We start from the raw sequence: 27,251 nt of genomic DNA, 5'->3' as shown, positions 1-27,251 counted from the left end.
AAATAAAAATCAAGGCATCTTGGACTTAGGAGAGATGCTCAGTGGGCAAGAGACCTTGCTGCTCTTGCAGAGGCTCAAAACTGCCTGTAACTCCAGTCCCAGGGCTTCCGATGCCTTTTTCTGGCCCCCATGGGTGCCAGGCACATACATCATGCACAGACAAAAACTAGCCAGTAAAATTCGTAGGCTAGCCGGGCGTTGGTGGTGCACGCCTTTAATCCCAGCTCTTGGGAGGCAGAGGCAGGCAGATCTCTGTGAGCTCGAGGCCAGCTGGGTCTCCAGAGCAAGTGCAAGGATAGGCTCCAAAGCTACACAGGGAAACCCTTTCTAGAAAAACCGAAAAAAAAGAAAAAGAAAAAAAAAAAGAAAATGCATAGGCTAGACAATCAGAATTCTAAATCATAACCTCTGCTTTAGAAACTAGAACAAAGGGCAAGTTAGTAGAATGAATCGCAACAGAGAATAATGAGACAAAAGTTAAAAAAAAAAGGTAAACTATGAGAAAAGAAAAAGAAAAACCCTGGAAAGCCCCAGGCATACTGAGTCAAAGAAAAGGAACCAAGAGAATAAATTGCTGGGTTAAGAAGGAGAGGGATGACATCATTACAGTCTTTACAAGTATTAATTGGGGAATAACAAGGCTTCATGAATGTAACTTCAACTTAGATTCATTAGACAAAATTCTTGAAAGACACTTTATTAACAGTAACTAGATAAGAAACAGGTAGGACAGATATATACTTACCGAAGAAAACTAGAGTTAAAAGCTACTTTTAAAAAGAAATTTGCAGGTCCAAATGCTTTTAGGTTAAATAATATTTAACAAATACCATTTTTTACACAATTTCTTCCAGAGGGACAAGACAACAGATTAATTCTCAACCCTTAAGTCTTTATTAATCAATTTTAACACCAAAGATGTCTTCAACAACTCACATATTTCAATGGCTTGCTGGGATAAAACTTTGCTGTTCACACATGAAAATTCCATTTCCAAGTCAGGTGGCTAGCCTCTAAATGATAACATGAGATGCTGCTTTCTGAGAGCCACTGGTTTTCCAGGACCGACCCCCTCCTCTTCACCAGCCATCACTCAAAGAGACTCAATAGGTTTATATGACAAACTTCATTGCCAAGCCTGGCAGGGGCCCATTCTTATCACCTCCAGGTGGCCAGTCCCAGGACTCCAGCTACTTGCAACATTGTCAGGAAGCAGCAGCAGGATTGGTGTGCCTCTATCTTCCCTACTGCATCTTCTCAAGTAACACCCAGAAATGACAGAGCAGTGTGACTCCATTCTCTGGCCTTTCATTGTCATCCTGTTCTCTTAAAACTCAGAATTCCAGAAGTAAAATAGGAAAGTTGATAAGCAGTTACCAAGAACACTTTGGGAGGAATGAAAGCAAGAACAAGACTGGTCTCAATATCACATTGTGATATTCTGTCCCCAAACCTTCAGCCAGGAAAGTAAACACCAGATCATAAAGATGTGAGATTTACAATTGTCTGCTGCTCTGCTGGGTTATCACGTGATGTATACTTGCTATCTTATAAACTGTGTCATGGCTCTATAGCCCATCAGCAAATCTACTATTCCATTCATCTTAGGACAAACTGCAGAAGGGGAAAGGAAAGAACAAGATTGGAGAATATGGGGAGGAGCTGGATGCTGTGGCTGACTTGCTAAGACCATTTTCCTGGACTCTCATGACTCTGGGGGTCACTAGACCTCGTCTCTTCAGGAGTAACCACTGCAGAAAAGAACACACACCGTGTCTGCACACACCAAGCTGACCAAGTATGACTCCTGTGGACAATGCTGGGAAAGAGCATAAAGATGTCAACATAAGGATGTAGTTTAGGATCATTGCAGAAAAGGATCTAGCGATGCAATAGTGTTGAGACGGTGGGGATTTTCAAGCTTGGCTCTTGTTCCTCCTCATATGAACTTCTCCAGGCTGGACTCCAGCCAGAGAGAAGGTAACAACACTAGCTAATGACAATGGAGTAACAAGCAAGCACTGTTTATTACAAATGACATTTAAATGCCACATGGCTCAAGGATAGCCTTGTTTATTAGGTCAGCAATAACAAGAGTGAGTTCTTTAGAGCTTAGGAAGAAAACACCCAACAGGCGCAGGCCTCTTGAGCTTGGAGTGGCTTAGGTTTCAATTCAGATGGGGTTTGCCACTTCACTGGATGGTGCTAATGAAACACAGGGCGCCACTACTCCTGTCTGCTTGACATTTAATTTGCTTCATGGTTCCTAGTATGCCCTGCTGTCTATTGTCACATGGCTTTCTGGGTGATAGTGCCCTTCTTATTTAAAGAGGTCACAATGGGTCAAAGAACAGAAAGAATGGAAGGTTTAGCTCTGTGAACACTGAAATTTTAAATTCTAATCACAGGTTTCTAAGTGTAACAGGCCATTTGTGCCCTCGATATCTATTGTGTTTTGGCCTCTTTAAACTTAATGTGGCTGTCAAAAAATCTTGGAGAGCAGTCCAGAGGCTCATCTTATACCTGACACCCTCTTCTGGCATCCATGGGCACTCACACATCACACACACACACACACACACACACACACACACACACACACACACACACACACACACACACACACACACGAGACAGAGGGAGAGAGAGACAGACAGAGACAGAGAGACAGAGAGACAGAGAGACAGAGAGACAGACAGAGATACACATAAGTGAAAAAAATAAACCAGGTCACACAGCTTTCATGAATCCTGGCTTATTCTTTAAAAAATTATTCATCTGTATTATTACTTTTACATATTATGTGTACTTGAGTGTGTGTGGGTTTATGTGTTCATATTAGTGCAGGTGCCTTGGAGTCCAAGGCATCAAATCTCCCTGGAGCTGTAGTAACAGGTTGTTGTAAGCTGCCTGATATGGGAGCTGTGGACCAAACTCAGATCAGTACCCAGAGTTACGTGCCCAGCTGAGCCTATACCTATTGCCAGCCCTTGGATATTTCTCCTCTGTTGGTCTGAGGCTATTCTGCATATATTTGCTGTTACACATAACCAAAATATTTGTGTAAGTTACTCTTTTCATTGCTGAGACAAAATACCAGACAAAAGCAATTTAAGGAAGGAAGGTTTATTTTGACTCAAGATTTGAGCATCATGGCAGGGAAGGTGGGGTGATGGGAGCTAGAGGCAGCTGGTCACATTTTATCCACAGAGAACACTGGTGCTCATCCTGTCTTCCCCCTTTTATTCCACTGTAGCCCCAAGTTCATGGAATGGTGCTGCCCACATTTCTTTTTTCTTTCTTTCTTTCTTTCTTTCTTTCTTTCTTTCTTTTTTTTTTTTCTCGAGACAGGGTTTCTCTGTGTAGCTTTGGAGCCTATCCTGGCACTCACTCTGGAGACCAGGCTGGCCTCGAACTCACAGAGATCCGCCTGCCTCTGCCTCCCGAGTGCTGGGATTAAAGGCGTGCACCACCAACGCCCGGCTTAAGTCTCACCTTTTTAGCTAAACCTTTCTTGAAATGCTAGGCTGTCCCCATGTCTAGAGGTTTGGTCTCCTAAGTGATTCTACAGCCAGTCTAGATGACAGAAAAGAGTCACTATCAAAATCATGTAGGGCAATGGATAAAAATGGTCTAATTTTATGATTTTTTCCAAGATATATCTAATATACTTTGAAATTAACCCTTTAAACATGCTACAAGCCTCTTGCTCTTCAACTTTAGCAAAGAACTCAGTCAAAGGACACAGACAGCTTTAGCTAAGTTATTTGGCAAGCACAGAAAAGCAAAGTGCATACTCAAGGGGGAGATTCTGTGGTTGCCCTAAGAGGGGAAACAGCCTGATGAGTTATGTTGTGCACTTAATTCTCATTAATGAAGTGGGTAGCATATTGCTGGGTTAAGGTGCCCCCTTTTCCTCCTGAATCATGGTGGACTGGATTCCCCTCTTAAGGCATTTCTTCCCATGATTCTTGAGCAAAGTGTACAAGGGGGCAGGGTTGAAGCTACAATGTATGTGATTTGGTAATGAAGTCAGCCTAAAGATGCAGGTGCTTCATTAGTGCATATATGTGATGATTGAGAAAATGTCCCAACACCTTAATTTCTTATATGGAGGCAACAACCCAACTATGGCTTCAAGGATGTTTAACCACAACAAGAATTCTGACCAGCAGGAGACACAGCTACCAAGGCAGAGCTGTTTCTTTTCTTGGTTATGTCTAGTTCCATGCCTATCTGGTATCACACAAATATGCTGTGAAATATTCCTTATCTGTGTGAAGATGTGTCACAGTGATTGGTTTAAAAAAAAAACACCAAAAAACCGAATGGCCATTAGCTAGGCAGAAAGAGGTTAAGTGGGACTTGGGGGACAGAGAGCTCTGGGAAGAAGAAAGGTGGAGTCACCAGCCAGATAGAGAGGAAGTAGGGTGGGTATTACAGAGTAACAGTAACTGAGCCACATAAAAGTATGTAGATTAATAGATATGGACTTATTTAAGTTATAAGAACTAATTAGGAACAAGCCTAAGGTAAGGCCAACCTTTCATTAATTCTGTGTCACTTTTTTGTGAGCTGGTGGCTCAAAGAAAAATCTATATATGGCATCCAAAGTAGGGACTTGAATATGCAAATGTAGGGCCCAGGAAAGCTAAGAAAAGTTCCGGACAAGGAGGCAGATATGGCTTTCTAGTCCTACAGTCTCTCGGATGGGTTGGTGCTTAGCATACAGAGGCACTGCTGTCTGCTGTCTGTAGGCTGGAGCCAGTCGCCAGTGCCATGCACTGGCAACATCTGCTGAGCTGAGCCACAGGCAGCTGACACAGCCACTTAAGATTTGTCTCATTTGATCAGAGAATGTTGCAGATGCCCAGTAAAGACAGATCCAGATTGGGGAAAAAACAACAACAACAACAAAAAACCTCTAAACAGGTTACAGTGTTTCTTAAAAAATGTGTGTAGGCTTAAAAGATAAAGAAAATGGATATAGACAGTCATAGAAAAATAGTTAATAAATAAGATAAAGTCTTTAAAGAGAAAATAAAAAATATAAAAAAGAGGCTACCTAAAGATAGAAAATACACAGAGAGTCTGGATCTTATATGGTGTCTTACTGATTTTGAATCTTTTGAATGCTAATGAACAGAAAAATGACAGCTGCATAGAGAAATTGGATTGTGGGACTGCTGAACTAAACCAGCCTAGGTACTCCAGGAATTCCTTAGCTTTAAAATGGAAGTAAGAAAATATATTGCTTTGTGCAAGAAGTTGTGTTTTGTTGCCACAGAAAACACAAAAGATTGTGGATTTGTTCATGGTTAAATTGATCAGAGCAGATCTGAAAATCCTGCCTTCAGGCATAAAGAAATAAACCTAAAAAAACCCTATAAGACAGGTAATACATATTTTTCCTACTCAAACATAAAACAAAAATAATCATCTTTGGCTGGCTTAAGTATAACACACAGCTCATACTTGTGTTAATACAAATAAATATGTATGTTACCTTTGAAAGTTTATGTATTTTCAGAGCAAGGGAACCAGACACCAACGAAAATGGGTGGCTCAGGTGCTCCAGCCTCTCAGTGCAGTTTCCTCAAAGTTCTACATCCAGAACAGCTTCAAGGCTGCTGGTTGAGATGGTCCAGCCTCACAGACTATTCTAGACATTGAACAGAGACTGGACAACAAATGTTACGATTAGCTCTCCCAGGACTTGACCACTATCCCAATTTTCAAAGATGTTGTTGTCTCCAGACAACAGGAAGCAATCTAAATTTAGAGTATGATGCCCACATTCCCAAGAGATGGGGTGGGTGGGTTTTGGTTGTTCAATGGATTGTGGATGTTTGCCATCACTAGGGATTGGCTACAAATTGTTATTGGTCATGTTCATGAAAAAAGGTAAAAAAAAAAAAAAAAGAGATTAGATTCAGGGATCTCTTTCTGAAGAGAAACAAATGGGTTATGGTATTAAAATGATGAGATAAAAGGTGGATTGTTGAGTCTACTTTTGAACAACCACTAGTCTCAAATGTTTTTACACTGGTATGGATTCTTGTATATTGGTACAAATTTAAGGTCATTTTTCCCCCCACTGGAAAAAATTTTATTGAGACCCCACCAGCTGTGCAAAGTGCTTCTAGCCTTAAGCACTTTCTTTCCTTGGCAATGTGGTCTTTCTTGAGTGGTCCCACAAATGCTTTCTTCTCCTCCATGGTCAGCAAATGATCATGGCCAAACTTGGAGGTAGTATCAATGAATCTCAGGTCAATTTTCTCTAGAGCTCGTCGTTTGGTCGGTACCAGCAAGGACTTGCAGAGAGTGAGCACTTGTTTCTTGGTTCCCCCAACACAACCTTTGAGCATGACAAAGTCATTGGTCATGTCACCATAATGGACAAAGTCACCCAGTGGGTTGATGCTCTTGTCAGGTCATAGTTAGTGGATGCATTATTCTTAATCAGCTTACCATCCTTGATGAGGTAGCCTTGATCAATCTTGTAAATCTTTTTGTTAACCTCTGTTAGGTGATGGTAGCCTTTCTGCCGAGCTCAAGCCACAGAGAAGGCCACACAGGCAGGGTGCCAGGTTCTATACAGGTAACCTTCACCAGCCCTTGACGTGTCTTGCAGGGCAGTTTCTTGTATGCCAACAACTAGTCATCCCTTTCTAGCCTTTGCCTTTTGTCACCCCAATGACATCGATCATCTTATCCTGTCCAAACACCTGGTTCACAGGAACCTGTTGCTCCAGCCTCTCTGGGCCCCGTCTAGCTTCTCAAGCCACAGTGCCCCAGTTCACCTGGATCTCCATCAAATGTGCCTTCTTCTGGCACAGAGGAAGCAGTTACATCTGAGTGTGACCAATTATGCAGACAACTTTGGCAGTATTTCTTCATGCTGTTGAAGTCCTTTACCTGCTGTTTCTTGCCCATGTCATCCTGCCATTTCTTAAACTATTTGGTGAAGGCCTTCTTAGATTTGTGCCAGATCTTGTAGAAACACCTCTTACAGTCATCACTGATGTGCTCAGCAAATACTGTCTTGAAGGTGCCGAGACCTCTGGGGGTTTCAACATATCCTATGATGCCCACAACTACCATGGGTGGTGTTTTCACAATAGTTACAACCTCCACAGCTTCTTTCTTGTTCACCTTGGATCTTGGCTTGTCAACTTTCTGGGCAATGTGGGTCACGACAGCCTTGTAGCCTAGAAAGGCTGTGAGGTGAACAGGCTTGGAAGGATCATCCTTGGGGAAGCTCTTCACAGTCCCACGATGCTGGCTACTGTGCTTCTGAAGCAAGAAGCCCAAGGACCCATGCCTCAGAGCAGAGAATTTCCTGTGAGACAATTCACCATCACACACTGCCAATAGAGCTTAAGGTTATTTTTTTATTCTGTACATATGTTCTATTCTTGTTTAAGGTATTGTACCTACACAGCTCACTTAAAAATGTAAAGTTTAGTCCTTGAAAGCTATTGAGCATAATAAAGAAATACAGATTAATAGGTTGCCATCTATAACAGTCAAACTTACAATCAGGTTAGGTATGTTTTCAAGATCATAGAGATACATTTTAGATAGGTGATTTTCAAACACTTCAAAGACCTATAAAATATGGCATTTAAAATGTTATATTATAAGGCTTTTCATGACAGCAAGACATATCTGTTCCTGGTAGCACCAATTTACTTCACAAAAGGATGATGGGCATTGAAGAACTCTCATATAGAGTTTGCTTTCTTTGTGGCAAAAGCTAGCCACTTGGGCAAGAAACTGCCCGTGCCTTGACTGCCGATAGTATGCTGCCCAAATGGACAAGAAGGACACAAAAGAAATGACTGCCAAACTTGCCAAGATAGGGTAGGACAGTCCTTCAAAAATTCCTTCATAAAAAGTCTATCAAATATCCTAGGCCCATAGGCTGAAGATGGGTGCCCTATCATTACAGAGGAACCTTGAAATGACTGTCCAGGCAGCCAAATGTCTCTGTCATTTCTTAAAGTTTTGCAAGTTCTGCACTTCCTGTTTATTCAGGTAATATTATATCCTTCTTGGGTCTTTGATGGGGTTGAAGACTAATTGTTATAGTAGTAGTTTTCCTTAGTCATGATAGAAAGTAAATTAGGTACAAAACTCTGGATTATCAAGAGAGGATAGTTAATGGAGTATTTTCTCTGAGTTTGACAAATACAAATGGACTGGACATTGTAAATATAATTTTTTCTTTTCTTAATTTAAATTAGAAACAAGCTTGTTTTACATGTCAATCCCAGTTCCCTCTTCTTCCCCTCCTCCCCTGCTCCCCACTGATTCCCTATCCCATCCCCTTTCTGTTTCCCATGGAGGGGGGAGGCCTTCCTTGGGGGATCTTCAATGTCTGTCATATCATTTGGAGCAGGGCCTAGGCCTTCCCCTGTGTGTCTAGGCTGAGAGAGTATCCCTCCATGTGGTATAGGCTCTCAAAGTCCATTCGTATACCAGGGATAAATACTGATCCACTACCAGAGGCCCCATAGATTTCCCAGGCCTCCTAACTGACACCCACGTTCTGGGGGTCTGGACTGGTCCTATGCTGCCTTCCCAGCTATCAGTCTGGGGTCCATGAGCTCCCCCTTGTTCAGGTCAGCTGTTTCTGTGGGTTTTTCCAGCCTGGTCTTGACGCCTTTGCTCATCACTCCTCCCTCTCTGCAACTGGATTCCAGGAATTCAGCTCAGTGTTTCGCTGTAGGTGTCTGCTTCTATTTCCATCAGCTCCTGGATGAAGGCTCTAGGATGGCATATAAGGTAGTCATCAATCTCATTATCAGGGAAAGGCATTTAAGGTAGCCTCTCCACTATTGCTTAGATTGTTAGTTGGGGTCATCCTTGTAGATCTCTGGACATTCCTCTTTAAACCTATAATGGCTCCCTCTATTATGGTATCTCTTTTCTTACTCTTCTCTGTTCTTCCCCCAACTCAATTTTTCTGCTCCCTCCTGTCCTCCTCTCCCCTCCTCTTCTCCCCTGCTCTTTCTCCTAACTCCCCCTCCCATCCCCCATGCTCCCAATTGAAATATACTTTTTTTTTTTTTTTTTTTTTTTTGGTTTTTCGAGACAGGGTTTCTCTGTGGCTTTGGAAACTGGCCTGGAACTAGCTCTTGTAGACCAGGCTGGTCTCCAACTCACAGAGATCCGCCTGCCTCTACCTCCCGAGTGCTGGGATTAAAGGCGTGCGCCACCAATGCCCGGCATAAATATAATTCTTAACTGATAATTGTTGTTATTGTATAACTGTGTTAGAGTTAAAACATTTCCTTTTTATTTAGACAAAAATGGGGAAATGTTGTGGAATATTCCTTCAATATGTCAAGATGTATCACTGATAGGTTTAATAAAAAGCTGAATGGACATTACCTAGTCAGGAAGAGGTTAGGTGGGACTTCTGGGGACAGAGAGCTCTGGGAAGAAGAAAGTCAGAGTCACCAACCAGATGGAGAGGAAGCAGGATAGGGAGTGCAGAGTAAAGGTACTTAGCTACATAAAAGAATGTAGATTAACAGATACGGGTTCATATAAGTGGAAAGTACTAGTTAGGAACAAACCTAAGCTAAGGCCCAGCTTTCATAATTATTAGTAAGTCTCTGTGTTATTATTTGGGATCTGATTGGAAGGACAAAGACTCATTTATCTGGAACGTTTTCATCAACCCCAAAGAAACCATGCACCCACTTAAGACTCACTCTCAATTTAACCTCACCCAGTCCCTGGCAATTTCTTTTCGTTTCTTGAGTTTCCCAGTCTAAGCATTTCATATAGATAAAATTACACACTATGTAGCTTTTTACCTGGCTTCTTTCATTTAGCATACTGTATTCGAGATTCGTCTGTAACATGTACCATGTAATAGTAATTTGCCATATGGTGTACTCATTCATACAACAAATATACCAAGTTTATTCATCTACTAATGAATAAACTTGGATATTATGACTGAGCACTGTTCTATATGTCTGTGAATGTATTTTGCATTTATAGATGATCTCTTTTGGGGATAAACCTGGGAGTGGAATGGCTGGGTGATATAATTATATGATTAACATTTTGAAGATTGGTTCAATTATTTTCCAAAGCAGTGGTTCTATTTGACATTCTCATGAACAAGAACAAGGGTGCTAATGCACATTTTCACGCTATGTCTTTTTGAATATTAAATATTTGGGGCTTTAGCTTACATATTGACATCTTTGGCCCACTTTGAATTAATCTTTTTATGGCATAAAGTAGAGATTGAAGTTCTTTCTCTTGCAAGTGGCCATCTGGTTGACCCATCATTGAAAGCTGTTCTTTTTCCTTGACTCATCTTAACAACTTCATCACAAAGCAATTGGAATTACAGGGGTTTATTTCTGGACTCCCAATTCCACTAAAGTTATCCTAGTTTTTGTTTTTATGATAGCACTAGGCTATCTCTATTATTTTATCTTTGTAGTGAGTTTTGAAATTAGGAAGTGTAACTCTTCCAATGTTATTGTTCTTTTTCAAGATGTTTTGACTGCTTTCAGGTTCATGAATACCAACAAGGATTTTAAAATCAGATTATCCATTTTCCATATGCATCAATTTTTCTACCTGACATTCTCACAGGGACTGTATTTCAGCCAATTTAGGAAGTTTAATCTTTGTGATTTTAAGGTTTCTAACTTATGAACAAAAATTTCTATTCCCATAAAGAGCTCTAATATTTCTTCTCAGTTTTGGTATAGAACTATTTGCATTTCTTTTTATTCAACTTATTAACAAACATTTATTATTTCACCCTGTTGTAAATAGATTTCTTTCCTCAGCTTTATATTTTTGTATAACTCATTACTAGCCTGGAGAAATGCAATCCATTTTTCTTATCAACATCATGTCTTGAAACCCTTGTACAACTTGTTTGACACCTTTTTGTACATTCTTTGAGATGTGCTACATTTATGTCAAGAGTAAACACTGTCCCCAGTATCCCTCTTCAGTCTGTAACCATTTCCTTTTTTAGTGCTGCTCCTAGTTGAACTCATTCATGCTTAACCTGTGCCTTTCACTTCTTATTGTTTCATCACCTCTACTAGAACACGCTGTACAATGTTGAAAAGGAAGCAAGAGTCAATACCCCTGACTTTTTCTTTGTGGGGAGGGGGGGGCTTTCAGTTGTTCTCTAGTACCATGTTTAACGTGGGCATGAGAGAGATGGTCTTTATCAGGCTGAGTATAAATGTTTTCTAGCTTGATAAATATTTCTATCATACATAAAATATCCTATGGCAAAACAATATGAGTTATGTTAGAAAAATGTATGGACTGTGATACTGCTATGTAAACTTGCCCCTGTCAAATCAGTTGAATTCAAGTCAACAAGCCTTTTGTGCCTTCTATTAGCTAAGCAGATGACATGTTATATGCTGCAATTAACAGGGGACTCATGCCCTGTTATTTGAAGTCCTCCCCAGCTCTTGAGGCACTCAACCTCTAATGGCCTTGAATCTCTGACCCTCCAGCCCACACCTCTAAAGTGAAAGTGTTGGCATTTACAGTCATATTTAGGGTGACTGGGAAAGAAAAAGGTTGGGAAAGTGAAAGTTGGATAACTCTATTTGCAGCAAAGGCCAAAGAGCAAAAAAGGGGCTTAGGGAGAAGTATGGGATGCCCCTTTTTTGCTTTATTCCATTACAGGCAGAGCATATACTGCAGAGACTCCCAGGGGAAGGGTCCGTTGGAAGCAAATCTGTGAGATATTGTACTTCTAAATGTCAGCTTCGCACTTCACACTGTTTGGCTAATGTGGGACATTCTATAGTCCTGAAGCAACCGTGGCTCTGCCATCTAGCTTCCAGTGTGGTTTTGGAGAAGTCTAAAGCCACTCATATCCTAATGCCTCCATGCGGCCAGATTTGCTGCATTGTTGGAGATTTCTCTGGCTCTATCGTTCTGAAATTTCTGGATGCCAGTTTGATGGAAGCCTCCCTTGTCTTTGTGATGAAAGCCTCATGTCTCATTCTGAAAACTCATGTATGGCATACTTTCCCTTCTACTTCCTATTTCTGGAGATGCTGAAATGTGCCCCTGGAATGTCCTGGTCTGATCCTTGCTCTGTTTTTCTTCATTTCATCTTCATTTTCATCTTTCTTTCTCCCCCTGGAAATCCTAATTTCCAGGAAGCCTTTTCTTGTTGCTCTTCAGCATATTTTTGCTGCTGTTCATTTTTATGTTAGACGTTATGCCTGTTCTCCTCTCTGGAGACAGTAATTCAGTTTTTTTTAATCTTCTCCATGATGGATTCTTCTGAGTTGCTGCTTAGGGTTTGTTCATTCATGCTAGAAGCTTCTACCAGATAACAGGTTGCCCTTGATTAAGACAGGACTAATAATAAAGCAGGCCCGACTGACAGCTTAAATGAGAAAGAGGGTTTCACTCCAGCCATGCAGTGCAATCAGTTGGAGAGCTTGGGAAACCATTGTGGCTGCAGACATCTCGAAAAGCTGCCCACGAATGTTATTATGAAGGTAAGATTGAAAAGTCACAGAGCTATTGTACGGAAGAATTTAGATCTCCCAACTCTGCCACGCTCTGTACGGCTCTGCTCACCAGGCTTCATTTCCCATGGATCGTCCCTCTCAGCTCTGGGTCATGACTCCTCAGGCAGGGATGGTCAAATTTAGCCTCCTTAGGATAGACTTCTGGGCTGAGGTGAGGGTAAGGAGGGGCAATGTAAAATGGTGGGGATATGATAGAGCTAAGCATCTTTCTACCCATTCTATTCTTCACTCTCACTTCTGGGGGAAGACAGACACAGCCATCAGTTTCTTAGCCTTCAGGACACTGCATTGAGAATTCTGCACTCATTTTCCATTGGCGCTCATTTTCCCTCTTGACAAATAGGCATTCTGGGTTCCCTGGTCAGCTTTCCAAATTTCTAGTGTCAATAACCTTTTATCCATGTTCCTGGTCTTGTGGAAAAACAAATCCTTTACTATATTTTCTGCAGTGTCAGTTCCATGTAAAGCTTGATTCTTGTACAACTTGTCATTTTTTTTCAGTCATGACACAGAAAGGGAGGTGTGAGTCACAAACACTTTCCCCATGGAGCAAGGAGAAGGGGCGCTTACTAGTGAAACAACCTAACCATAACAATGAACCCATCACCAGGTTCTGCCCCGCATAGGCTTACCCACTTAACTACTGTGATTTCTTTCCTGTAGTCTCATAGAAGAAGAGCACTAGTTCGTTCCTGTTGCTGAGTGAGACCCAAAGGAGGAAAGAGTTCAAAAGTGTATGGGTTCATTATGGGGCAGCAAACACTCAGTAATGGGTGACACAGGGAGACCTGTACTCCTGACTTCTAGCAGCAGATAAAGTATTAAGCTAATAACTAAGTATACACAGAGACTGACTAAAGAAGTAGCCTGGATTTGAGTTACTTTGGGATATCAGTGATGAGATTGAAGGGGGTGCTCCTGCAAGACCTCAACCACCATGAAACAGGTGACATCAAGCATCATGTACTATGTCACTTGCTTGGTCTCACCTCCTGTGGCTGCTAAAGACACTTATGCTGAAGCTTTTTGAGGTGTTGAGTGTTTAAAAGGAGCAACAATAAAAGTAATCCTACTCAAGGCTGAACAATCCTACTTAAGTCAGAAAGAATTAAAACATTTATTGGGCATAAATATATTACATATACACTACAGATACAGTTAGGTATTACATATAGCATAGTATTTGCAAAATCTATACATTAAAATTGATATGGCAGTTTTAATACAATGTATATGAAATAATCTAAAATTTACAAGACAGGAAAACATGATTATTCTTTCTTCTAAAGTTGAAAAGCTTGGAATGTATGTCCAACAGTGAGGTAAAACATCTCGTCTTTCAATGTAAAGAATTGTGCAAGGATAACATTCAAACACATTCTATTAGGGCACTTTTCAATTTTGACACAAATACTGAATGATTGTAGCCAAAGAAACAAGGCTAGAAAATGTCAACATCTCAAGTTCGATAAGAACAAGGCAGGTAATATGCAAAATATCCTTTAAAAAAGTTTTCCTGTTAAACATTTTCATTGAGGACAAAGGGCAGTTTGCTTCAGGTGACTGGAATTTCTGTGTCAGGGATGCGTGTGACATACAGAGAAGCATCAGAGCATCAGAAAGCCGCTCACTCACACCTACATATGGCAAAGGGCAAAGGGGAGGTTAATAGAACACTTTATCTTATTGTTCCTTTGTAATGACAATATATATATAGAGTTATATATCCACAGCACATATACAGACTTGTGATAGAAAATAGTGCCATGTAGAGGAATCATTTCCTGACTGAAGAGATTATAATGGAGAGCAATAGAATAAAGTGCTGTCTGCTCGTGTGTCACACACTTCAGCTTTCTGATGGTCATAGGGCATGGAAATCTCTGGAAGATCAAATGTTCATAGAGATTCTGGCTGGAAGTATTATTTCCTTTAAAACCTTTCAACCACGTCAGAGACTTCTGTACAGCAGCAGTGCTGAAGTGTTCCAAAAAGAAGACTCTCCCCACAGATAGCTTTCAAAATTATTCCACTCAATGTGCTCTCACCTGCTTTAACGGTCTCGGAAAGTGCAGATGTGATGTCACAGTGGGTCAAATGACACATTTAGATGAAAGGATGAGTTTCTGAAGGCCAGAGCTTTGGCAAAAATATATTTACCTTGATACCATCAGTTTACAAGTCTAATTACACTAATTATTATAGTCAATAACAAAATACAGAGCTCTCTAGGACTCGACTACATCAATATAGGCACACAATAATGCATTGATCTCAGCACTCTTCTGAGAGATGATTATGGTTTTCTGGGTACATGTAAACCTTTCAATCACTGATAATGGGATTTTATTTTTTTTTGGCATTTAATGAGTTAGATGTTCTTATTTTTAAAAACACAAGAAAATGTCAGAAGGTTAATACTCCAGATGCTGCCAAGGAACAAAACTGACCTAAAATTACAAAAGTATAAAACACACAAAATATAACATGCTACGAGGGCAAATTAGTACATAAGTACATTTTAAAAATTTTACAATAAATAAAGATTGCACTGTAATTGGCATTTAAAGTACTGTATGCAGAATATAGTATAAATAAACCCAAAACAAAATAATGTTGGTTTCCCCATGACTTTGGTATGGGAATATTATAAGCTAGTACAGGGTACTTACTGCATCATAGACAACATAGACCAAGCACATAACAGCTATGATCAAGAAAAACCAAGGAGCAAAAATATACAAAAAAAAAAAAAAAAAAAAAAAAAAAAAAAAAAAACAGGAACAGGGGGATCGGCTGTGTCTGTTGCACCCTTTTGGAATACAGTTGCACCTCCAACTCTTAAGTGTCCCTGAGGTACTCGAACATTGTGGACTTCATGAGTAATCCAATGACTTTGGGTTAGAACCGATTTTCTCATGACTACATGAACATGCGAGAGTAACACTTGCACTCCAATAGCACCAGTGGATCCAAGATCTCAATCTCAAAGCACTTACAGATACTGAACCGCCATTTGATTTGATTTGATTTCTCATGCATGGGAAAACAGGCACAGAGAGGTCACAAAGCAAGCTAGTGACAGATCCAGGGAGAGAATCTTACAAGCTCTTTGGCCCCAAACACACTGTGCTTACAGCCAGTTACCACTCCCTCTCTACATGTGGCCAGATCAAGCCCCCAGAAACAGAAGGACAAATGTAGATGGTTCCCTTGTGGGCTTTATCAGAAAGATTTGTATCTACTGCTGCATTAGCATTATGGGCACTGGAATAAGGTACTGAACTTCATTCATTTCAATGACACCCCAGAGGATAGCCAAAGGTAAATCTTTCAAAAATAATGGGCCAACATGTAAGACAGCTCACAATTATGAGGCATTCAACAGCCATGAGTTCTCATCACATAATTCTGGTGAAACATAACAGAATATAATAACCCTACTGATTAGATTAGAAGTAGTTATATACAAAGACAGACAGGCAAGTTAAAGCAGCTTTTAAAGTAGCTGAACAAGAAACAACTAACTATTGCACAATGCCCTCTTAAAGTTACTGCTATGGACTGACGTGGAAATCTACAATGCTCCATCATTTATAGGTGCATTTGGTTATGTGATTTCTTAGACAGGCAACTCATAGTGTTAAAATCATAGGGGATACAGAGTAGTAAAACATTTAGATTAAAGTACACACTTTGATTTAAATGAGCTACACAGTTCCATAACTGAGTGATGATAGGATGGTCTAGGTGGCCTCAGCCGAAGGCACACATGTTCTGTATGTTCTTGTGTGGCACTACTCTGACAACAGCGAAATCCCAGCCCTGAACTCCATACACTGTGATTCGGTTTACAGATATAGACGATCAAGAAGTGACTGTGAATATAAATTACTAAACTGGAACACACAAAAAAATCAATGGCCTGCAAAAGACATCAGTGGAAACAGAATAGAAGCATACTGGAAAGCTTGAAAACATAAGCTCACTGGGCACACTGGGTGTATTGGGCACACTCGGCACTGGGTGCACTGTGCTCACTGGGCATGGGGCACTCACTGGGCACAGGGCACACTGAGCACTGGGCACATTGGACTCACTGGGCACAATGAGCTCACTGGGTACACTGGCTCCTGGTGTCTGGTGCTTTCCTGCTTCTCCCTTCTCCTGTTATTTATTCCTTTATTTATTATTATTATTATTTTAAAAATCCAGTTTAACCTCTTCCTAGTTTTGCATCTCAAACAGGTGCAGGCAAACACTGACTGTTTCCCCTAGCTAAATCTGTAAAACAAGAAAAGTATATAAATCAAAGAACAAAAAGGCTCTGAGTAAATGTGTATTAAAATGTGTGGCGTTCCGTTCACACCTCTAGTGTGCTGGATTTATTTCATTAAGAAGTACTGCAATATAAAGGCAAATAAAATGGACAAGGTTGCGAAGCCAAGCACAATGAGGGCAGCAAACTGTTCATCAGTGGGCATCATGCCCTTCATTTTCGGATCGTCCATGCTTCCCATATCTCCTGTAAGCATGACCTCACGTTGTTGTAACACAAAGGCCACAGAGGGGCTGAAGGCTCCACTGAGCTCCTGGGAGGTGTCCACGCAGCGGCGACATGCACACACACGGAACCTGTAGTCTGTGTTGCTCTGGAGGCCTGAGATTTGGAATGTGGCTTCTTCTCCCTTGTACACCTTCAAAAAAAGGAAAAGTTACAGATAATTCAGAACATTGTGGCTGCCACAGAAAATATTGTGTGAACTCAGAGTATTGCTTAACAACAGCATTATGTTCTTATGGAATCACCCTGTGAACTTACTTGGAACAAAGTGCAATGTAAACTCTAGCGACTTGACTTTGCCAGAAGTAGATGTAGTTGATATGTTAAGTAATACAGATAGAGAGCTAAATTTCTACAGTGCAGGCCGCCTATTAGAAGAGGCTCAACACCAACAGCTCTATCTTTTCATCTCCAGACAAATTACTATTTTACACTGAAGCAAATACCACTGATACTGGTAACAAAACACAAAGTTTCTCATTACTCCCACTTTTTTTTTTTTTTTTGACAATAGGCTCATCCAATCTTCTGACATTGTGACACGAGATCTATGAAGTTCACACTCAAGAACCATACAATTAAGTTACAAAAAGCAAAACAAAACAAAAAACCACCCTCTCCAGCTCTTATGAAGTAGTAAGAAAGTTTGTGAGTTTGTGGTTTACCTTACTCTTGCTGTCCTCAACCCCTGGGCCACAGATTCACCACACCTACCACTCACATATGCAATGCAGCCCCAGTCAAGATAGCCCCCTCCCTCCAGGTAAGCGCCACATTGCCTTCCAGTTCTGCAACTTGCTTTGCCTGAGGGGTAAGTTCACACATGCATATGCACACACAGCGAGAAACACACACAGAGACAGAGAGAGAAACACACACAGAGACACAGAGAGATACTCACAGAGTGAAAGACACTTTCTTTCCTCGGTTACTCTGGACACGGTACTACATTGACTTTTTCAGGGACATTTGGGTTGCTGTGTGTGTGTGTGTGTGTGTGTGTGTGTGTGTGTGTGTGTGAGTGATATGGATATTTTTGTGTAGATCTGAGACTTAAGTTTCATCTTTTTAGGGTTGATACTGAAAAGCAGAAAGGCTGTGTCTCAAAGCGGGTCTACAACCATGGGAAGAACTAAAGCCTTGCATGCACAGCACCAGCCAGAGCCAGGTCCCAGCACCTGCCCTGCCGTTCCCACCTTCACTTTCACTAGTTCCTGTACATCCCTCATGGGTTGAGTTACTGCAGTGGTACAAATGACATCTCCTACAGTGGCTTTCTATACCCTTTCATGTGTGTATATGGCGCTTCTCTAGCCCCTTTGTTTAGAAATACACACATGCCCTCTGCTCTGATTTGTAGGCTCTTTCTAGAGCAGTGGTTGTCAACCTTCCTAATGCTGTGACCCTTTAATACAGTTCCTCATGTCATGGTGATGCCTGCTCTAGAATCTAGATCGAAGTTCTCTGGTAGATATATGTACTATGAAAATTTACTTCTCAGTAGTTTTGTGTTTTGCCTATCTGAAGATATCCTTTGATGCAGTTCAACATTAAAAATTAATATTGGCTGGGCATTGGTGGCACACGCCTTTAATCCCAGCACTAGGGAGGCAGAGACAGGGAGATCTCTGTGAGTTCGAGGCCAGCCTGGTCTACAGAGTGAGTGCCAGGATAAGCTCCAAAGCTACACAGAGAACCCTGTCTCAAAAGAACCAAAAAAAAAAAAAAATACTGAAGTCAGGTGTGGTGGCACAAGTCTTTAATTCTAGCCATCCAGGAGGCAGAGGCATGTGGGTGGATCTCTGTGAGTTTGAGGCCAGCCTGATCTCCATAGCCAGTTCCAGATGTCAGAGTTACACAGTAATAGGCTATTTCAAACAAACAAACAAACAAACAAACCAAAACACAAACAAACAGATGCATCTGACTGAGTGGTTTCTTTTAGTGTCCTATGAGTATAACCAATCTGCTCTCTCCCATTAAGGACCAGGGATATGCCCCACCTCTTAGACCCTAATATAATTATGGAGAGGCTTACTATTCCAGGGATTTGAAACTCAAGTTTATTTAGAAATGATCATGCTTCAAATTGGCTGAGCTAACAGGAGGCTCAGGAAACTGAGGTAGGAGGCTTCGTGGAGAGCCAGCCATTCGTGTGGTACTGATTCTTAGAAGATGTCAAAGAAATAATACATTAAAATTATATGAAAATTTATGGTTTGCATCAGGCTTAACAAATACAGATGGGGTGGGGTGGGCTGCAACTAAACCAAGTCTGTAACATGTTTGGCTAATAAGTGATTTAAAAACGAAGTGGTACTAACTGACCCCTTCCTAGGTGACCTTGCATCTCTTCTGATCTGCAGGACAATCACTTGCTACAGGGACTTTGGGGATCTAGTATACAGCACTTACAGCAATTAGCTGAAGAAAAGCTCAAAGACACTGACTTGGGGTGCACAGCATGTCTGTGGGCACCAATGCCAGCAGTTCTTATGAGCTGCCATAAAGGCTCACCAGGGCCTCAGGCTGTGCTTGTGCAGGGTGATTTCCCAAGGGGCTTTGAGAATCCACACAGGTGGCAGTGGCTGGTCATGTCTCATATCCATTTGTCCTTATTCATTCTCACAGGGGCCTCATTATGGGCCTCTTCTCCTGCCTCAACTCAATTTAAGAGCGATGCTCCATTTAAGATTTTTTTTTATTGAAGTCACCAATCATAATATTGTAAAAATAAGTTTAAATATGGAATTATTTGTTTTTTTCAAAGGTTATTTTTGCTCTTGATTTGGTGCTATATTTTAAACTCATTTTGAAATGTTTACTCCAAACAGGAGGGCATAAAGAAACACCCAGATAGCTGAAGTGAAGAATCCAAGAGTTTTCCTTTGGAGTAACAAGCTGTGAGGCTGAGATCCCTTAAACAATAGCTTTTAGGGGAGGGGCATCAAGTACAGTGCTTGCCAGATTGCTGTACATCTGCTTCCCCTCATGGTATAGCCACACATTTCCCTGGCATAACTGGATAGACAGGTCGCACACTGAAACAATTTGCAAGTATCTGGGTTATTAACTGAGGCTTGGCAAAATGAATTAATTCTCCCAAACCCTAGAATCATGGGAGGCAGGTGTGTCCTCATATATCCTGGCTCAAGAGAGAATCTGCTACCTGTAGACCTTTCCTGGGAGGGAGCAGTGGTGGGGGACCATCTATGCTGCAAAGTAGACAGTCACACCAAGGGTGCTGGGAAGATACTGTGATCTGCCTGGGGGTGTGCACTTCAATAATCAGTGCCAACCAATGGGGCAGCTCCACAATACAAGGCAACTAAGAGTATATCAACAACCCTGCCTCCATACCTGCACTCTGAGAAATAAAACAAATTCAGTTTATATGAAATTTCAAGCAGGTATATATCCAAGCATTGTTCTGGTTGAAGGGGAAGTGGTTTTTATGAGAAACTAATAGGGAACTGTAAACTTAAAAATTAGTAAAATAAATGATAGCTTTGAAAGATTTCTATTTTGTTCTTGTTTTGGGTTTGAAACATGGAAAACTTTAGGTGGTTAAAACATCTTTGCAGTTATGTGCCCAAAGTCATTGAGACATATGCTGGCCCTAGAATCTGCTCTAAAATGATGTTAGAATAGTACAGTCAACAGAAGATCCGCTTTCACCATGTCCCTTGTGACAACATGAACTATCAGCATCTACCCCAGTGCAGTATTCTGAAGATAATACAGGTCAACATACATTTATAGACATGTGTCAACTAACTGATAGAGAGACATGCCAACTAACTCAAGGTGGGCTCCACAGAATTTCCAGTGCCTCAGAGGTTTTCTAACTCCAAGAAATCTGAGCAATAATTATTAGTAGGAAATGTTTTCTTGTAATTTGTCAACTCTATTCTTGTCTTCAATGCTCACATGCACTATTTTTTGGTAAAGACTATTGATGTCTAAGTAGGGATCTATATACTTCTGCTTCATTTGTTTGTGTTATGCAAAGCTAAAAAATGAGTTGCATGTATGTAGAGAAATTTTCACCCTTTCAAGAATGTTCTGTAGTAATGCCATCAAGAAAGTGTAAATGTCTTGAAAAACACCTGGAATGTTTAAGTAGCAAAAGGACACACATATACACACATTTAAATGTAAAGTGAAGCATCAGTAAGGATTTGGTAATTAGTTAACATATGACTGTTTAGTTATTAAAACAGGCTGCCTGTACACATCATAATGCTAACAAAGGAGAGCGGAACAAAAGGGAAGCTAGAGCTAAACAGACTCAAGACAGGAAGGGCATTGGGCCTGCCTGTCTACTGGAATCAATATCACTATTCTTCCCATTACAAAGTAAACTCACCACTGCAGGTACAATTACCCAGCTCCCTGGACACTGCCTCTTCCATGTTTGCAGGAAGCATTTACTGAATGCCTGACTATGTGCCAGACTCAGAAAACAAAAATTGAATCACCCAAGCCCTCCTATTAATGGATCCTGTGATTAGCGCTGTAATGGAGGCATAAGCAGTACAGCACACGGGCCCTGGCTTGGCTGTGGTTGCTGTGCAGTAACAATTACCTCCCATTTGCTTTGGTTTGCCATTGTGAATTCAAAGCCTGCTGTCTATTATTCCACACATTATACAAATAGCCTTCATTCCCTCTCTCATGTCAGAGCAAGGAAAAGCAATACTCAAAATACCACATTCAAGTTCATGCTTACTGAATAGGGAAAGGAAAGGAAAAAAGAAAAAAAGAAAACAAGATCCCCAAACCCAGTACAAACTGTCCCTTATCAGCCATGTCAACTGTGGCTTCTCATGTCACTACTGCCCTTACTCATTTCTTGGTAAAGGTGGGAAATATGTGGACATCTCTACTGACGAAGCCTGTCTTAAAATGCTACATTCTGGATAATAAACAATTGTCTGTAGCTTTGAAGGTAATAGAAATATTCAATGGCAAATATATGACTGTACATCACATCAGTTCTTAGTACTCATACATCCATGGGTCTAACCTTGTAGCACTGAACAGTGGGTTCAGAAAGAACAATCTGATACAATCTAAATTACTGCATAGATTAGTCTCCATTCTGTCAGTGGTGGTCGCATACAGAAACTGAACACACAGTGCTGCCCTTTCTCTGAGAAGCGGCACTCACTGCACACTGAGAGGCAGAACATTCTTTTCCAAGAATACTTAGAAAGCATGGTATGTGGAACAAAAGGTTTTAAAAACACGGCAGCGAACATGTGATGAATGTCCTGTTAAGAAATGAACCACTGTTAAGTATGAAACAGGAAAGCAAGCCCTTTCCTAGCACCCTTGACACGGTGGATGGGGCAAGGCTTATAGCTAGACTACGCTGGAGAGAACTCTTCTGATTAGATGAGCAGTGACATGTGAGCTGACTAACTCTGAGATGCTAAGGGGAACAGAATGAGACGGGAAGGTGAAAGGGAAGCCCAGGGCCTTTGTTCCCTTGTGAGAGAAATGATGGAGGCCTTGGTGACATCATTGGCTCACGGGAATCACTATTGGCAGATGTCAGGCTGAAGATAAAGTTTGTGCAAGATGTGGTTAAAACAATTGTCATTATCTGATGCTCACATTAGCAAATGTATCAAAATGTCCAATAACTTCTTTGGTATTTTAAGCATATTTTGATTACAAGAATTTTAAAAATTATTACACAAAACACCAGCAAGCAATTTAAGGGAAATGCCAAGTCAGATTTTCTTCTCTTGTGTGCATCTGAAGACTCAAAAGGCTAAAACAGGAGCCTTTATCAACAATGCCAACATTTCCCAGGTGACAGTCAATGTCACTCTGATGAGTTCAATACAAATGGATTATGAAGAGTGCCAAGCATCACTTTCCTGATGGAATACACAGTCTTATGTCCCAGTTTCACTAAGCAGTTGCTATGTTCAAGGGGACTTCACAGAAACCCTAAAGTCTCTGAACCCATTACAGTCAGTGACCAGATAAGGATCACGGGGTGTGAAAAACAGTAAAAACAAAATCACTGCCTGGCAATGAGAATCATGTCTTCTCTTGAATAGGTTTGACCGTGATCTATTGACTTTGACACAGGCCATGTTACCAGGAGCCTGAATCCACATCTAGCCATCTCAAATCAGAACCTGAACTTTATCAGGTTTCCACGTAATGGATGTATACTAAAGGGTGACAAGAAGCAACCCAGAACTTCTGAGTCAGAGACCTCAAGGGTCTACTGGTCACCTCCCTTCCTTTCATTGTCACTTTTGTAACAGAGGCACAGAGGACACAGGTTTTGAAGGTTAGGTTAAGATGCCTTCCTCTAGGCCTCGGCACTCTATGGGGCCCTTGGTAGTGGATCAGTATTTTTCCCTGGTGTAAGAAGGGACTTTGAGAGCCCATCCCATGTGAAGGGATGCTCTCTCGGCCTGGACACATGGGGGAGGGCCTAGCTCTGGCCCAAGATGATGTGGTGGCCTTTAGGAAGCCCCCATGGAGGGCCTTACCCTCCCTGGGGAGCAGAGGGGGGATGAGGTGGAGAGCTGGTAGGGGGGTTGGGGGAGAGGGGAGGGAGAGGGAGAAGGGATTGACATGTGAAGCAAGCTTGTTCCTAATTTGAACTAACTAAAAAAAAAAAAAGATGCCTTCCTCTCTGGGGGTCACTTCAGTTTCCAATCACACGAAGACTGATACATGCAGATTTTATGATATTAAACAAATACATCACTTGAAACTCCACACAAGTTTATACTTGGGAACTAAGATAGGAAGAATACCACCAGATAAGAAATGAAATATAAATGATATAAATTGGTGTCAGGCTGTTTCAACCACTGACTCCTAACAAATCTGCAGCTCACTGCATCAAGGCAAGCATCCAGCCTGTTGCAGGTGAGCGGCTCATGCGCAGACACTGAGCCTTACCTGTTTGTACTCAGATTCTCTTCCGACCAATACCTGCAGAATGTAGTTAACAGGGTCGCCTTTCATCGGTGGTACTGTCTCCCATAAGATTTCACATGAATTTCCTTCTAACTGTGTCACTCGAGGTGCTGTAATACAAAACCATACACCCAAGCTCAAAACTCAAAAGTCTCACACCAGTAATCCATATTCTAGTTCTGTTTGTGAGACTCAGGGAGAATGCGATGGTGCTTTCATATAGCCTGACAGGGAGCAAATCCTGCTGGGAAAGGGGAGTTACTCCAGGACCAGGAAGCCCATTCACAGCATATCTTCTCACTAGCTCATTAATGAGTTGGTGGCCTGGGTTACAGCCCGCTTATTTATTAAACTATCTACCTACGGATAATGATCTACCTACCTACCTACCCACCCACCCACCTATCATCTCCTATGGCTCTTGATCTCTCCTCCCTCCCTCCCCTCTCCTCCCCATGGCTGTTGATCACCTTCAAAATGTTTAGGCACTTTCCATATGCCAGGTACTTTAGGGGTGTGGAAATAAAGATCAAGCTGTTTCTAAGGATACTAAGCTTAGGTAAAGAAGGGGAGAACACAGTATGGGGCAGGCACAGGAAGACATTGAGCATGTGATTGACTTAACACAGGAGGCATAGGTGGTGCCAAGCAAAGACTCAGACAGCAGGCAGCCCTGAGGCATTAAAACATTTTCCTACATTTATACCTTAGTTTGTTCACCTATGGGATCTATCATGAATATTTAAAGCTAAATTAGTCTGTAGTAAGGTACTTAAAGTCAACTGCCTCCCTCCGCTGCCCAGGCCCCTTTGCTGGAAATCTAAATAGGGAATCTCACCAGACTAAAAGACCTCCAGCCAAAAGAGCTATTTTGTGAATCTAGGAGCCAGAGGAAGAGCCTGGTCATGGGGTGTTTGAGGAGGACATTGCATGAGGTAAAAGCCCTATGGGATCCCTTATCCAAACTCTGTAGAGCAGCTTTTGGTAAGGATCACTCTGAGAGGCACTGGGAGCACTTCCAATGTCAGACAGACTCAAGGCTGGTAGTAATTGCCTCTGAAGCACTTGCTAGGAACCACCCAAAATCAGTGAGCCACAGCATGCTCAGGTTCTCTCTTTTCTTTTCTTTGGAATAGGGGGCTAACACAGAGTTTCTCTGTGTAGCCCTGGCTGTCCTGGAACTTGAGTTGTAGACCAGGCTGGCCTTGAACTCAGAGAGATCTGCCTGCCTCTGTCTCCCAAGTGCTGGGTTTACAGGCATGTACCACCAAACCTGGCAGGTTCTGTCTTTTATAAAGCCCAGAGGCAAAGGTGTACTCAATGGCTGGGCATTTACTGCCATAGTGGCCCAGCACAGCATCATAAAGTGCACATGACACACAGAGAAGCGGTCCAGGTGTCTGTGGGGCAGGGGAGCAGGGGAAGGCACATGCCATGAAGTAACCCTGGAAGGAGTTACAACAACCTAGCAGACCCCAAGCCAGACAGTGACCCAGGTCCTGATGGCCCCTTATTTTCTAACTGACTCTATGCTCTGGATATAGGGGGCATCAACTCCGTCACATGGAAGCTGTCCTAGGGGCAAATACGGAGGGGCCTTCTCCATAGAGAGTACCCCTGCCCCTCTACAACACACATCAGCATCAGGGCCATTTTGAGCAATGGCTGGAGGAGACAATGCTGCTTTGTTTAAGGGGACGTTCCAGGGCCCTGCATAAGAACATGACTTGTGGTGAAAGGGAAAAGGCTCAGGAGTCTGGGCTCTTATCACTATTGGCTCTACCATGCAAGTCTGCCACCTACTCATTCACAACTCTGTGACTGAAGATGTGGCAGACTTGGAGCCTTGGCCCAGCAATGGTGGCTCTGTCTACCCTCCTTGAGAAAGATGGGAGACTTATCTATTTGCTGTCTTAGCACTTCTGCAGGATCTGATTCCTCCAAGGATTAAAGCAGGAAACCTTGAAAACTTGAGGAGAAACACTGATGCTCACTCCCATGAGTTTTTAACAGTGCCCTCCATGGACAGGATATGTGTCCACAGGGAAATGCTGATGTTGCCTCATTTGGGGTCTAATTTCCAGACACCAAAGTCACCCAGAGATGAATGACAACCTCTGAATGTCTTTAGGAAAGGAGACGTGAAAAACCATATTTGGCAATTTTCTCTTAAACCATCTCTCACTGACTCCTAACAAACAGGCTGTCACTGTCATCAGTTCCTTGTCTATTATGCTTGGGGATGAGAATATACTACATTATTTCCAATAAACAAGTATGTAGGATACACCATACATGTAGGCATTTTCTCCTGATAACCCACCACACAGCTTTCTTTCTTTTCTTTTCTTCTTCTTTTTTTTTTTTTGAGAAACTTTGATTTCATCTCGCTACTTGAATTATGAAGAATGCATTTATAGTCAGAATTGGATTTCCTAGGTGTGATTTCAATGCATCTTTACCCTCCCGGGACAGTGCATCCGGGTCTACTTCCACACACCTTTGAGGGTGGGAGGGACACTTTTGGTTGTGCTGAAGGTATAGGTTTCTGAGAAAGGTCCCTCTCCTGCTTCACTCGATGCCTGGATTCGGAAGGAGTAGCAGGTGAATTCTGTCAGTCTTTGGACCTTATAAGTGTGGCTGGGTCCTCTGTAGATGGAGACAAACCTGGATAGAGAGAGGGGCAGAATCCATTAGCCACCTGGGTTTCTTGTGGTGATTGTGAGGCAGACTCATGAAAAGATGGGGCTAACTTGATAAATGCCTCCCACCACCTGAAGTGACCAGTTACTATGCTCAGTTCAGTTTAATGTTCAAGGAATATTTATATAAAACACACAGTAAAGCACATGTAAAGAGTAGAATCAACTTTCAGAAACATTAGTTGTTCACGTTCTTATTTACTAATAAAAAGCAGAATTTTCAAGAGTTTCATTATGGTTAGTAGTAACTCACCTTCTATTATGTATTTGGGCATGAAGTCACTGTTCAATGGGCATTTGAGAAATAAGATGCCTATTTACTCAGATATTTCAAATAATAGAAGTTTAGGAAACCTTTTAAATTTTGGTCTTTATTAATACAAGACCTAAGCTGGCAAAAAGACACCTATGATTACGTATCTTTGAGAAAATATACAAAAAGACAAAGGCAATGTGTTCACTAGGGTA

At 41.6% G+C, this 27,251-nt stretch overlaps 1 protein-coding gene and 1 pseudogene across 5 annotated transcripts in view; both read right to left on the bottom strand.

The window, feature by feature from the left end:
- Positions 1-3,898: 3,898 nt before the first annotated feature.
- On the bottom strand, positions 3,899-14,666 carry LOC100756423 (annotated as a pseudogene).
- Fndc3b (fibronectin type III domain containing 3B) overlaps positions 13,659-27,251 on the bottom strand; it is a 302,457-nt gene continuing 288,864 nt past the window's right edge. For 4 of the 5 annotated variants that reach the window (XM_027392079.2, XM_027392080.2, XM_027392081.2 and 1 more), the window contains exons 24-26: positions 26,582-26,748; positions 24,064-24,191; positions 16,946-17,257 (exon numbers count right to left, since the gene is read on the bottom strand). In XM_027392079.2, coding sequence (XP_027247880.1) covers positions 16,946-17,257; positions 24,064-24,191; positions 26,582-26,748 — 607 coding nt within the window. Of the gene's footprint in view, positions 17,258-24,063; positions 24,192-26,581; positions 26,749-27,251 lie in introns of all 5 variants that reach the window. The other variant, XM_027392082.2, reaches the window with a different exon arrangement.

This window comes from Cricetulus griseus, assembly GCF_003668045.3.
Source record: "Cricetulus griseus strain 17A/GY chromosome 1 unlocalized genomic scaffold, alternate assembly CriGri-PICRH-1.0 chr1_0, whole genome shotgun sequence".
In the NCBI taxonomy this organism is placed as follows: Eukaryota; Metazoa; Chordata; class Mammalia; order Rodentia; family Cricetidae; genus Cricetulus; species Cricetulus griseus.
Note: the sequence above shows the minus strand (reverse complement) of the source record. Positions and strands in the feature narration are given on the sequence as shown.